At 48.0% G+C, this 14,403-nt stretch overlaps 1 protein-coding gene across 3 annotated transcripts in view; it reads left to right on the forward strand.

Moving 5' to 3' along the window:
- Nucleotides 1–14,403, forward strand: part of cpne7 (copine VII) — a 215,499-nt gene that overhangs the window by 190,596 nt on the left and 10,500 nt on the right. For all 3 annotated transcript variants that reach the window (XM_038806484.1, XM_038806483.1, XM_038806486.1), the window contains 4 exons: nt 1,845–1,899; nt 9,306–9,357; nt 12,484–12,617; nt 13,369–13,605. In XM_038806484.1, the coding sequence (XP_038662412.1) occupies nt 1,845–1,899; nt 9,306–9,357; nt 12,484–12,617; nt 13,369–13,605 (478 nt within the window). The remainder of the gene's footprint in view (nt 1–1,844; nt 1,900–9,305; nt 9,358–12,483; nt 12,618–13,368; nt 13,606–14,403) is intronic.

Here is a 14,403-nt window from a genome sequence, read left to right on the forward strand (position 1 = left end):
CTGCAGGAAGGAAGGGCAACTGAATGCAATTGCATCACTGGGGTGTTCTTGCATTCCTCTTGCCAGCTAAATCAGAGAAAACGTTGTTGAGGGCTTGTGAACAGGTTCTCTGAACACGCTCCCAGCAGTAGGAAGATGTAGATTGCAGAGATCAAAAGTAAAGGAAATAATAACAAGTGAATAAAATGCCGGTTGGAAATTATTTTATTATTCAAGGACATGACAAGAGATTGCAATTGTTTTTATCATTTATCACTTACATATTTAAAGCAAGTGGCAAACAAAATATAAGGCACTCCACAACTTTATATCCAACACTTACTTACAACTTTGATTTTAACCTGTTCTCCCAATGTGCTCCATCATTAACTATATAAGCCAAAGCTTGATAGCATCATCGAAACCCAGTCCCCTACTGTGACACTATTCCGAGCCGGGATGTCACTGTGGCCTTCCCACCAGGTCAATTCGAATCGGGGGAGGATTGCAAACAGAAGAGATCATTCAACCTTTTGCCTTTCCTCTGTCTGGCCAGGAAGAGCAAACAGGCGGCTGAGGGCCCGAAACTCCAGAGCTGTTTCCCACTAACTCAGCTGGTAATACGGTAAAGAGATCAAGGGCGGGATTCTCCAATCCTGCGGCAGAGTGTCCACGCTATCGTAAACACCGTCGTGTTTTACGACGGCGTGAACGGGCCGCTCCCATGACTAATTCTGGCCCCTACACGTCGCTGGAGCGGTTTGCGCTGCTCCAGCTGCAGATCCCGGTGCAAACTGTGCGCCGCGTGATCCGCGCATGCGCAGTTCTCCCGGCGCCAACGAGGACATGCGCAGTAGCACCTGCGCCAACGCATGCATGCGCAGTGGCCTCCTTCAATGTGCCGGCCCTGAAGCAACATGGCGCAGGACTACAGCAGCCGGCATGTAGAAAAGGAAGCCCCCAGCCACAGAGGCCGGCCTGCCGATCGGTGGGCCCCGATCACGGGCTAGGCCACATCAAAGGCCTCCCCAGGGTCGGACGCCCCTCCCCCCCCAAAGGCCGCTACCCGACCCTTACTCGCTGAGATCCTGCCGGCCCAGAGCAGGTTAGAACGGCGCCGGTGGGACTCGGCTCTTTTCTTACGGCCGCTCGGCCCATCCAGGCTGGAGAATCGGTGGGCCGGCCGCGTAGAGCGGCCCGCGACTGGCGCCGTGCCAACCACGCCGGCGCCATTGGTGCCGATTCTCTGCTCTACGGAGAATCACATGCCGCCGTCGGGGTGGCGTGGCGCAATTCGCGCGGCCTGCCGGCGATTCTCCGACCCGGCGCGGGGTTGGAGAATCACGCCCCAAAGATTTAAAATTGCTGTGATCGCTGTTGTCTTTTGGATAATGATAGCGAGGCAGCAATCACTCATAAGGGATTGGGTAAACACATTGTGCCTTCATTTATTGAGACTGGGCAGATGGGAACAATTATACAGAGGCATAAAGTTTGAAACATCAGAACTGCAGAGCTGCGTGAGTGTTTATGTGTGTACTCTGCTCAAAAGCAAAAGTGAAACCAAGACTGGATCACACGGCACACCTTTTATCGATGTCATGCTGCAATCCTTTAAAGGCACACTACAACAACCTCATTCAATTGAAGTGGGCGGGAATCTAACTGAAGCCAATGTGTTCTCACCAGAAACTTGCAATGAATATGATGTTCATCTGAAAGAGCAGATAAATGTAAAGACTTGCCTTTATCTCTTGATGTTAAAGCAACAGCCTTTCAAATTGCTAATATCTTTGGTTACATTGGTGTTTAATGTGATAACACTACATTTTCTTTTGATCAATGTTTTAATTTAAATCCTTTAGTGACAAGAAGTTTTCTGCCTTAGGATTCGGGGCAAGAATTCCTCCTAATTATGTGGTGAGTAATATTTGCTGCCTTTCAGAAATAGCAGTTCATGAAATTATGTGGCTCAGTGAGCTGTGGCTATCTCTTTTGTTCCACTTTTGCCCTTTGTGTCTGTGTTCCTCCTTATTTCATGTTTATGTGTCTACCTTTCATCCAGGTTTTTGCACAAAGTGCTTCATGAAAGTTGCATTGCTCCTGTTGCAGTCCTGTCTAAACTCTGCTCATGCCTGCTGCTGATTTAATGCATTTTCAAGGTTCACATTTCTTGTCCTCAGCTCCCACACTATCTGCATCTTTCTCCTTTTTCCCTTTTCCAAATCTACAGTGGGTGTATCTACACCACATTGACTGCTGCAGTTCAGGAAGGCAGCTCACCACTACCTACTCAAGGACAATTAGGGTTGGGCAATAAATGCTGCCCTAGCCAGTGAGACCCACATTCCAAGAATGAAAGTAAAAAATGATCTTATTGAGATTCATTAGGAAAAGGTAGCTCTCTCTATGCAATATTTTACATTTAATTTTGTTATGGGGGTGGAATCGTACCAAAAAATGGCAGAATGTCAGTTCTGGTGAGAAACACGGTACAATTCCTGTCAACAACTTCAGCGGGATTTCTCACGGAATTTTGGGACTCTTAAAAGAAAAGTTTTTATCCCCACGTGAATCACGCTTGGCGGCATCACGCTGATTCGATCACCCCGGGGAAACTTAATCAGCGCGATCACTGAGGGGATCCACATAAACGCCTCCCCAGCATTGGTTCCAAGTCCATGAGAGGGGTCGGCAGCATGAAAACCGGCACCGTTTTCACAGAGGGAGCACCGCATTCCATGGAGGGAGCACTGCGTTTCACGGAGGGAGCACCGCATTCCATGGAGGGAGCACCGCGTTTCACAGAGGGAGCACCGCATTCCATGGAGGGAGCACTGCGTTTCACAGAGGGAGCACCGCATTCCATGGAGGGAGCACCGCATTCCATGGAGGGAGCACCGCATTCCATGGAGGGAGCACTGCGTTTCACAGAGGGAGCACCGCATTCCATGGAGGGAGCACCGCATTCCATGGAGGGAGCACCGCGTCACACGGAGAGAGCACTGCGTTTCGTGGAGGGTGGCCAGATTCCCAGATGGTGTGCAGCAGAGGTGGGATGTCCTGTGCCTGTACTCCAGGAAGAGGTCCACCAGCAAGGTCACCTCCCCTGCGTGGTCGAGTATAGCACCTTTAGAGAGCACCAGCTCCCGACAGAAGAGAACGGGAATTACCTGCTCCGCGTGGCCAGGGTTAGCCTGCCACCTCCAATGTCTCGTTGCACTCCCTCACCCGCCCTGTCACACCTCCAAAGTGATCTCTCAGCCAGACCGTGCATTGCCAACCTGTTATGAGCCCCCCCCCCCCCCCCCCCGCTCCTCCCCCCCCCCCCCCAACCACCTTGGTGCCCCCTGCCTCAACTGTCTGATCTGGCAGGACATCCGCCTACATTCTCCTCATCTGTACCCCTACAGGACAAACTCGAGCACAACTGGCGTGAGAGGGCACAGCCACCCGGAGCATTGTGGGTGCTCCGCACGCTCACCCCCCCCCATGAGGAAACTGCCCTTGAGATAGCTGGGGAAGAGCAGGTCCACACCTGTGCAGGTGGAGAAGCAGGGCAGCGAGCAAAAGTGAAAACCCTAAGGACAAACATCCATTCCTCAAAGCCGACATCATTTATCTCCGGGATGTACTAATGTCATCTCCCTTCCCTTGCGGGGCAATCAGAACAGCTGCCTGGACCATCGTCAAGGCCCCTGGAAACCACAGATTCCAAGCAGCTCAGAAGGGAAAATTCTCAGACATCACCATGGAAGAGGAGCCACATCTGTCACCCGCACCCTCCACCAGCGCAGGTTCTCACACCTCGGTGGGATTGAGTAGTAGTCAGGCTTCTGGGTCACTCACTGGTGAGTATCTCACAGCTGATAATCCACAGCAGGCAGATGCAGAGACATCCCAGGGATCTGGCACTTGAGGGATGTTGGGTCCAGGGCACTGCTGAGCCCTGACATGACATGTCCCTGGGTTTGGTTTTCCCCGAGCTGATGGAACTGTAAATGCTGAGTTACAAGAATCAGGAAGGGATGACAGCATCCATCCTCGGACTGCAAGGCTAACTGGAGGAGTCCAATCGCCTTCTGTCACCAGCAGATCCTGCTCCCTATCATTTCATGATGCCCTGCTCTGCAAACCCCTCCATACACACTCGAGGTTTCAGCCATAAGACCATAAAACGTAGGAGCAGAAGTAGGCCACTCAGCCCATCGAGTCTGCTCCACCATTCAATGAGATCATAACTGAACTGATATAATCCTCAACTCCACTTTCCTGCCTTAACCCATAACTGATTGCCTTACTGATTAATAATGGCCGGGATTCTCCCCTACCCGCGGGGCGGGGGGTCCTGGCGTGTTGGAGCGGTGTGAACCACTCCGCCGTCGGGCCGCCGCAAAGGTGCGGACGTCTCCGCACTTTTAGGGGCCAAGCCCTCACATTGAGGGGCTAGGCCCGCGCCGGAGTGGTTCCTGCTCCGCCGGCTGGCGTGAACCGCCTTTGGCGCCGCGCCAGCCCGGGCCGAAAAGACTTCGGCGGCCGGCGTAAGTCCATGCATGCGCCGGAGCGTCAGCGGCTGCTGACGTCATCCCGGCGCATGCGCAGGGGAGGGGGTCTCTTCCGCCTCCGCCATGGTGAAGACTATGGCGAAGGCGGAAGAAAAAGAGTGCCCCCACGGCACAGGCCCACCCGCCGATCGGTGGGCACCAATCGCGGGCCAGGCAACCGTGGGGGCAACCCCTGGGGTCAGATCGCACCGCGCCCCCCGCCCCCCCGGAGCCCGCCCGTGCCGCCAATCCTGCCGGTCAGGTAGGTGTTTTGATTCCCGCCGGCAGTAGAGGCTTGACAGCAGCGGGACTTTGGCACATTGCGGGCCGGAGAATCGCCGCGGAGGGCCCACCGACCGGCGCGGCGCGATTCCTGCCCCCGCCGAATCTCTTGTGCCGGAGAATTCGGGACACAGCGGGGGCGGGATTGACGCCGGCCCCGGGCGATTCTACGACCCGACGGGGGGTAGGAGAATCCCACCCAATCTGTCTGCCTCAGCGTTCAACATACTTAATAACCCAGCCTCTACAGCCCTCTGTGGTAAATAATTCCACTGCTTCCCTACTCTGAGAGAAGAAATTCCTCATCACCTCTGTCCTAAGTGGATGACCCCTTACTCTAAGACTTTGCCCTCTAGTTGGGCAGTGGGTGTCCTCCCATCCGATGTAATGCCAGCTCTTGCAGGACATGGCAAAGGTGGTCCACCACCCCAAAGAACAAGCTCAGACTTCTCTGGCACTGTGGCTTCACCAGCTACTGATAGGGCGTCCGCGTCGGAAGACCCTTTGCCGGTACAGTCTGAAACAGGGCCGTTCCCCCCTCTGTGTGTTGCTCCCTGTACAGCTGTATGTCCAGCCTGCCCCTCCTCAGCAGGGCAGTGGTCCTGGACACATGTAGCAGCACGACTCTGTCTCCGCTGCTGCTCAATCGCTATGAGTAGAAACACCAACTCGACAGGTGCCATGATCCTCCAGAATCATGCACTGAAAAAAGAAGAAAGTTAAAGTGAGCGGTGGTGTTCCTGAGAAAGCCCTGCCCCTCAGCCCTCTACTGGAATCACCACCATGCACATCCCCTTGGTGACGGCCTGTCCACTAAGCTTCACCCCCTCCCCGTTCACACCGGCATATCCCCACTCCTGTCCCTCTCAACTCCACCAGGATTACACACCTGAACACTCGGGAGTCCACTGGTACATTGCTCCCGGCCATTCCCCAACCCCCACCCCCCATCTCCTTACATTGGGAGACAAGGCCATTGAGTGGATGCATGGGACCTGTGTTGACATCCTCACAGGGCACCTCAAAGAAGCTCCCTATCAGGTCATATAACAGGGTGAGGGATGGTAGACTTCATCATGAAGCCTTGCTTCGGGGTTCACATCAGTGTATCCTGTGTGATATAAACTCTTGTATGAGCATGGGTGTTCAATGCTTGGGATTTTGATTGAACCAAATAAACTAAATTAAATAAACTGAGGGACAGCCGGCCATGAATGAAGCAGCGGAAGAGGGGCAGACAGTCTTGTGAGACGACCCCCTTGGTTGCCCACTGACTGCTTGGTACTCCAATCAGTGGCAGTGACCTTTAGCTCTGCATATTTCATTGGCTTTCCTCCCATGGGCACACAGCAGTCAGTCTGTCTGCTCCATCACAGTCAGAAAGTTTTGTAGGTCACTTTTTGTCAGATTTTGAGCTTTCTTTGACTCCTACCAATGCCCAGGCCCCTTCTTTGGATGCCACTGACAGACCTCACCCTTGTTCATCAAGTGCCACAAAGGCATGCAGCCTCTGACAGTGAGCTCAGTCGGCAAAACGTTCCCTACGTATATGCTGCTCCTCGGCCTGCTGGAACAGGCTGTTCAGCCACTCTTGGCTTCATAAAAGCTGCATGGTTAATTTTCAAACTCTCTTAGCTTAACATTTCCATGTTACCCAGAATCTGGGTATATGAATTTCAGAAGCACATGCAAATGAGTTGACCATACAAACGAGAGTGGGGTCAGAATACACCAGACACATCAGACTGGTGGAGTATTACATTGCCAATGTATGTCACTCTGATAGATGCCAACTCCCAGAATTCTATTCCCTTTTGTCTCTGACAATAGAGCTGCTGGATAGGTACAGCTTGGCTTATAAATGGGAAGTAATGGCACTTATTCTGGATGGTCCATCATATTGTCCACATTATTTTTAATGGTGCATTGTGCCTCCACATCCCTCACACTGTGAGTTTCTCAAGCACAGGTATCAAGTTGCCTGATTGGACAATTATCTCTTTTCTCAGAATACAGCTTTCGGATCGGAAATTAGATTCAGAAAGGAAAACCGTCCCTTTCAGTAGTAGTTCTGGCTGCTTCTCTTCAGATCCAATGTTTTAATATTTAAAAAGTTGATGCATAGGGTTGGAGGAGGGTGCAGACTTAGACTGGAGCAAGCCTAATAGGAAGTTGTAAATGAGGGTCGTAAAATTTGCTAAAATCTCAAGTAATTATGATTTCTAAAGTAACGTGTTCCTTGTTACTTCAGATTTGAAAAAACTACTTGTAATTTTCCAATAATATGAATGGAATTATAAGTAGACAGATGAACATATTGGTCGACACATTAATTGAGTTGTTTTATGAGGAAAGGCTGGACTGTTTGGGCTTGGTTCCTCTGGAGTTTAGACGAGTGAGGGGTGGCTTGAATATAGAATTGAGGCTGAAAGGTAACGATTTTCCGGAATATTCCAGACCTGTGATGTAAGATCGTGAACGGTATTGACAAGGTGCGCATTAAAAAGGCATTTCCTCCTGTGGGTGAGTCCAGAACTAGGGAACATTGTTTTAACATTAGGGGTCACCCTTATAGGACAGGGATGTGGACAATTGTTTCCTCTCAAAGGGTTGAGCGACTTTGGAATTCTCTGTCTCAGAAGGCTGTGGAAGTGGGGGTCACTGAATATTTATAAGGCGGAGGTAGATAAATTCTTTTAAGGAAAGGGAATCAAAGGTTAGCGGGGGTAGATGGTGTTTCTAGAACACAACACATACAGATCAGCCATGATCTTATCGAATGACAGAGCAGGCTCGAGGGGCTGAATGGCCTACTTCTGCCTATTTCGTATATACATTTGTATCTTTTACCGCGAGACCAAGTTTGAATTCAGGCACAGGCATCATGACAAGGCGCATTCCGTGTTCACTCGATGGACCCTTTGCAAAATTATTTTGGGAAATCTCAGTTTCATTGGCCACAGATCTACATGTCAAAATTACTCCGACTCCGAGCCGGTGTGTCCAGAGGGTCTCAGCAGCTTGACCACCACGATCGTGTTCACCAAATTACCCATAACTTGAGATGATATAGATTTGTTACCACTGTCTGACACTATTGGTGGTTCCTATATGAAATACTGCTATTGTACAGGATGTTTTCCTACGTTTGTGTTGAGGATGGCTGGGCTAGAGGAATCAGTCTCTTATTCTGCATATCCTTTGGCAATATTTGATAGTGAAACAAGGTGCAAGAAAATGGGAAAATATCCAGTTCACCAGAACTGGTATCCTTTGCCTCGCGGTAGAACAGTGGTTAGCCATGTTATTTCACAGCTCCAGGGTCCCGGGTTCGATTCCTGGCTTGGGTCACTGTCTGTGTGGAGTCTGCATGTTCTCCCCATGTCTGAGTGGGTTTCCTCCGGGTGCTCCGGTTTCCTCCCACAATCCCGAAAGACGTGCTATTTGGTGATTTGGGCATCCTGAATTATCCCTCTGTGTACCCAAACAGGCGCCGGAATGTGGCGACTAGGGGATTATCACAGTAACTTCATTGCAGTGTTAATGTAAGCCAACTTGTGACACTAATAAAGATTATTATTATTATATAATGCAACGAAGGCTGGGATTTTCCAGCCCTTCCTGCCAGCGTGATCTTCTGGTTCCGCCGCAGGCAACCCTTGCAGCGGGTTGCTAGGGGGCATGGCCAGCGAGCAACACAAATGGCCATTGATTAGGATGGGACTGGAGGATGGTAGCCAATGGTGAGCTGCCTCCAACACCGGAAAACTGCTGTGGCGGGGGGTGGAGGGCAATAGTGTTCCCGAATATACCAGACCTGATCTTATTTTCCGATCACGGCTCATTCTTTTCATAATAGTTCTGATGGAAGAACACACTCTGGGACAGTGTGGCATAAGTACTGCTAATGTTCTTTTGCTTCAAACAATATTGTTTTCAGTGTGGTATCGGAAGGCATTATCTGTTTTGATTTCATATAAACAATAACAGTGCACTTGCACTAACGATGGATAGATGTGCCGTGAAATTAGAATCAAAATTAAATTTAATATTAGACAGATGCTGCATGATTATGCTGTTGGTCAATGTGATTTTCACTGCTGTGATATAATGAAATGAAATGAAAATGAAATGAAAATCGCTTATTGTCACGAGTAGGCTTCAATGAAGTTACTGTGAAAAGCCCCTAGTCGCCACATTCCGGCGCCTGTCCGGGGAGGCTGGTACGGGAATCGCACCGTGCTGCTGGCCTGCTTGGTCTGCTTTAAAAGCCAGCGATTTAGCTCAGTGAACTAAACCAGCCCCTGGGATACTTCACACATGAGACGTGACTAGGTATAATTGCAAACTCGGTGTGAGTCATCTTCATAACATTTCCCATGGAGAATGAATAGGTCATGTCAAGTGCAACTTGGATCAGCCAAGATAATAGAGTATGGTCCCCATGTGAATGGGAGAATGGAAGTCATTTCATTTCACATGGATCACTTTCTTTTGCAGGTTTCACATAATTTTGCCATCAATTTCAATTCGGAAGATGACGAATGTGAAGGTAAGTCAAAACCAGTTTCACTCAATTGAAGGTGTGGTTTTCTTGTGCCACTGTGATATAGTTTACACTCACCTCATGACAATTCAGATGTGCAGTGCAACTATTGGGTCGGATCCCAGGCCCCTAAGGCGACCCTCTCATACCACTTTACAAACCCTAGCGTGTGGTAATAACTTTAGAAGACGCTGGAATGGTTCTAGTCTTTCTGACTCTAATTGTGTTTGCAATAAAAGGCAAAGAAATGCGCATCCTACAAGTAGATCCAAAGTATACAACTCACTTTTATAGTTCAAAGAGCACTGTATTGGTAATGAACCTAACATTACTCAATGCATTGAATAAACACCATTTTACTATAAAATAAACAGTGATTGATTATAAACAAATTGAGTGGCAAATTGAATATTAAGTGCTGAAGTTCAAATTGCTGCCAATTGATTCCCCCCACCAAAAAATGAATCACAGTATGCAACATCGTTCACGGAAGCTCTTTTTGTTCCAGGTGCTTTTCTTCCCATTTTTGTCCTTATTTACTGACATCTTCTTTGCTCGAACCTCTCTCATCAGGTGAAAAAATACCTTATCTACATTGGCTCTTGTTTTAGCTGAAGTCTCAACATACTGAACGCACCACTCTTCTGCTTTGCTTATTGCTTCGTCAACAGACACTTACCTCTGATCTTCCAAATCACACTTGTTACCCACTAGAAGCAAGAGGAATTCAGGGTCATACGGGCCTGAAACGTTAACTCTGTTTCTCTCTCCACAGATGCTACCAAAATGTTCTGTTTTTATTTCAGATTTCCAGCATCTGCAGTATTTTGCCTGCATTTCAGGTTGCAGTGTCAAAGTGAGTGTGGAACATGCTCACAGGCCACAATTGAAAGGAGAATCGTTTTTCAGTAATGTTTTTCAAACAGATCCTCCAGTCCACATTCTCAAACCATTCAGCTGTGGATTTTGCTGGGACTCGTAGGGTTAATAATGCTTCTGTTGGTGAAGAGAGTGAGATCCAGGCAGACAAAATAAATTGCATATTGCTGGGTGCCGAATAATTCAATAATTACCCGTCTCTGATTGACAGCACAGTATAATAACAGCCTGGAGTGGAACAGACCTATATTGGCCAACTGATCAGTCACAGCCCCTTTCCAATATTACACAGCAACGTGTGTCAGCAGCTCCTCAGCTCCATGTTTGCAGTTAAACATTCATTACCCCAATGCTCAATGTAAACCAAGGTTGCTAAATTAGAATGAGTAATTGACCAATCCTGGGGTTGAAACCTGACAGCACAGTCATAATGGGGAAGCCCAGAGAGGTGGTAAATTTGGGTGACAACAATGCATCTGAGAGGACCCCACGTTGGTAAATAATATCTACCCAATTTTGTTAAGAGACCATAAATGTTCAGATCAAAAATTCTCCTGCTAAACGTTTGGAAACAACAATGCCATCTTCTTGAACCCCCACCACTAATTCCATCCCCTTCACATTGACACATGTGAAACTGGTCAAAAAGGGAAGAGCCCATGGAATCCAGGGCAGTTTGGCAAATTGGGTTCAAAATTTGCTCAGTGACGGGACGCAGAGGGTGATGGTCGAAGGTTGCTTTTGTGACAGGAAGCCCATGTCCAATAGCATAGCACAGGGATCGGTGCTGGGACCCTTGCTGTTTGTAATGTACATTAATAATCTAGATGTGACTGTGGGGAGTGTGGGTGGGGGTGGGGGGTTATGATCAGTAAGTTCACAGATGACATGAAAATTGGTGTGGTAGCAAGGAGGAAAACCTTAGATTACAGGACCATAACCTTAGATTACAGAACAGTGGCAAATGGGATTTAACCCTGAAAAGTGTGAGGTGATGCATTTTGGGAGAACAAACAAGGCAAGGAAGTATCCAATGAACAGTAGGATGCTTGGAGGAGGGTTCTTGGGGTGCATATCCAAAGATCACTGAAGGCAGCCAGACAGGTAAATAAAGTGGTTAAGATACTTTTATAAGCCGAGGCATAGAATATATGAGCAGGACGGTTATGATGCATGATCTGTATAACACGCTCTTTAGGCCACAGCTAGAGTACTGTGTACAGTTCTGGTCACCAGGTTACAGGAAGGATGTGATTGCACAAGAAAGGGTGTAGAGGAGATTCACCAGGATGTTGCCTGGGCTGGAGTGTTTCAGCTATGAAGAGAGGCTGGATAAGCTGGTGTTGTTCTCCTTAGAGCAGGGCTGAGGGGGGACTTGATTGAGGTGTTCAAAGTTATGAGGGGCATAGACAGGGTAGACTTTCCCCTTTATTAGAAGGGTCAATAACCAGGGGGCATCGATTTACAATACGGAACAGGAGATTATAGGGGATGTGAAGAAAAACCTTTTCACCCAGAGGATGGTGGGAATCTGGAACTCGCTGTCTGAATGGGAGGTAAGCATGGGAACACTCACAACTTTGAAGGATTTAGATGAGCACTTGAACCACCAAAGCATACTGGGCCCCGGACCCAGTTAGAATAGATAGGTGCTTGATGGCCAGCACAGATACAATGAGCCAATGGACCTCTTACTGTGCTGTAAAGCTCAATGACTCTTTGACACCTTCCATGTCTGATCACTCACCAACTGAGAATTCTGTACGACTCTGAGCTGAGAGTCTAAACCCACATCTTCTCCATCACAATATCCACCTCGTTCCCATTATATCCCACCGTCATCCCTACTTCCTCAACTATGACTGTGAATCAATCTCCTGTATTGCATAATGTCAGAAGCTTTGCTAAAAGCTAAATCTTAAATCTTCAGGCTTTCCTTGACTCTTGGTGTGTTATTTTCTGAAAGAAGTCCAATAATTTTCCAAATAATTTCCCAATATGCTGAAAATGCAGATTGTCTTAGAAGCCAGTGAATACCATCTGGCCAGAACAGTCACAAAAAAGGTACAGGACCAGCACAAATAAGCATATAACCTGTTTCAATATATGTGATGTTCCAGCTTCTGTTGCTGGAGTACTGGCTGTGTCTAAATCTCTTGCTTTTCTATATTATGCTCAAGGTTTCTGATGTTCATTTCACTGAATATATACCCAAGCAACCTCTAGCTGAATTCTATCTCTTCTTTCTTGAAGGAATCCAGGGAGTTGTTGAATCATATCAGAGCTGTCTACCCAAAATCCAGCTCTATGGCCCAACCAATGTGTCCCCTATCATAGGGACAGTGGCAAAGGTAGCTGCTGAAGAGGAGAAGACAAAAGAAGCATCTGTATGTATATCTTACTTTAAAAAAAACATAGATCTCAGAAACACACAGAGGATGCAACTAACAATCTGATCTAGGCAGCAATTTTAAATCTTTACACACTCTAGTTGGATTTTGAATTGCTGCCTGGCATTGCTGGGATATGGGAGCAGACGAACATATTATTTCAGGCTGTTTAATTTGATCAGTGGGTTAACGTACCATGCCGCATGCTAAGGAACCATAGCGATCAGGGGCTCCCAGCTTTGATTCTTGGCCTGTGCTACATTGCTGATCTCAGCTTTGAGAGGCTACATTGGGCTTGCAATGCAAAAAGAAAATCTGCCAAGATTCCTGCAGCTAATAGCCACCGCCCCCAATGACGTTGGCTGAAAAATGTCCATGTATGTTTGTTACGCTTGACTCAGCTGTGAAAGCGCCCATGAATGAATGGGGCTCAATGTCTCCGCTCACATGCAAGGAAAATAAAGATCTTTGCATTTATATAGCACTTTGGATGTTCCCAGGGTTTCCAAACGGGCTTCACAGCTGAACAGAGACTGGATGGCTAATATAGCCACTCTCCAGCATAAGTTGACTCCTTCAGTAGTTTTTGAGGCAATAGTAACAATTATGCAGTTCAGTCATTTTGGATACGATGTCACTGTTGCCATAAATCTGCCAAAGTAATATAATGGAAAATAATTTCTACTTGGTTCAAGGTTTTTATATGGGGCCCCCATGGTCTGATTGTATTCTGCTTTTATCTTCACAGCAATACTTTATCCTTCTGATCCTAACTGATGGTGTTGTGACTGACATGGCAGATACAAGGGAGGCAATAGTACGAGCATCATACCTACCAATGTCCATCATCATTGTTGGTGTTGGCAATGCAGATTTTACAGATATGCAAATACTGGATGGTGATGATGGGGTTTTACGATCTCCAAAAGGAGAGCCTGCACTACGAGACATTGTTCAGTTTGTCCCATTCCGTGAATTCAAAAATGTAAGGACTTAAGTTTTTTCTGAATTATGCTTCGTATAATAGCAAGGTTCTTTATTTAAAACTATGATAGAACAGATCATGGGCGGAATTCCTCCCAAAAGATAACCATTTCCAGCACGAAAATCGGTGTGGATTGCGCCGACTTTTCCGGTGTGGTTTTGATCACGATCTTCCTGTGCCTGGAGCAATAAATCACATGAATCATACCAATTTGAATCCCTGGGTGTCTGATTCGCCTAACCTGGGGCTCAGCTGTGCACTGTGAACAAGGGGGAGCTGCATTTAAATGGTCCCTCTGCACTCACTCCCAGTCAAACCAGTGGGATGGTAGCTTGTGGTCTGCTCCTTGTCAGCAGTCTGGCACCAAACCGCTCTGTCACATCTGGAATGTCAACATTAATCCACTCCCTGACACCTCACGGCCTCTGGGTATCCGACCCTCCACATTTTCCTCAAATTCCCCTGACACTCCTCATCACAACGCCTTCCTGTGTCTTGGTGTGATGCCCACATGAGCTGGGGCAGCACAGTGGCACAGTGGTTAGCACTGCTGTCTCACAGCGCCAGAGTCCCGGGTTCACTTCCGGCCTCAGGTGACTGTGCGGAGTCTGCACGTTTTCCCCGTGTCTGTGTGAATTTACTCCGGATGGTCCAGTTTCCTCCCACAGTCCAAAGATGTGTAGGCCATGTGGATTAACCATGCTAAATTCCCCTTCAGTGTCCAAAGGTTAGATGGGGTTACGGGGGGTGGAGCAGGGGTGTGCGTCTAGGTAGGGTGCTCTTTCAGAGAATCGGTGC

Source organism: Scyliorhinus canicula, chromosome 9, assembly GCF_902713615.1.
Source record: "Scyliorhinus canicula chromosome 9, sScyCan1.1, whole genome shotgun sequence".
Classification (NCBI taxonomy): domain Eukaryota; kingdom Metazoa; phylum Chordata; class Chondrichthyes; order Carcharhiniformes; family Scyliorhinidae; genus Scyliorhinus; species Scyliorhinus canicula.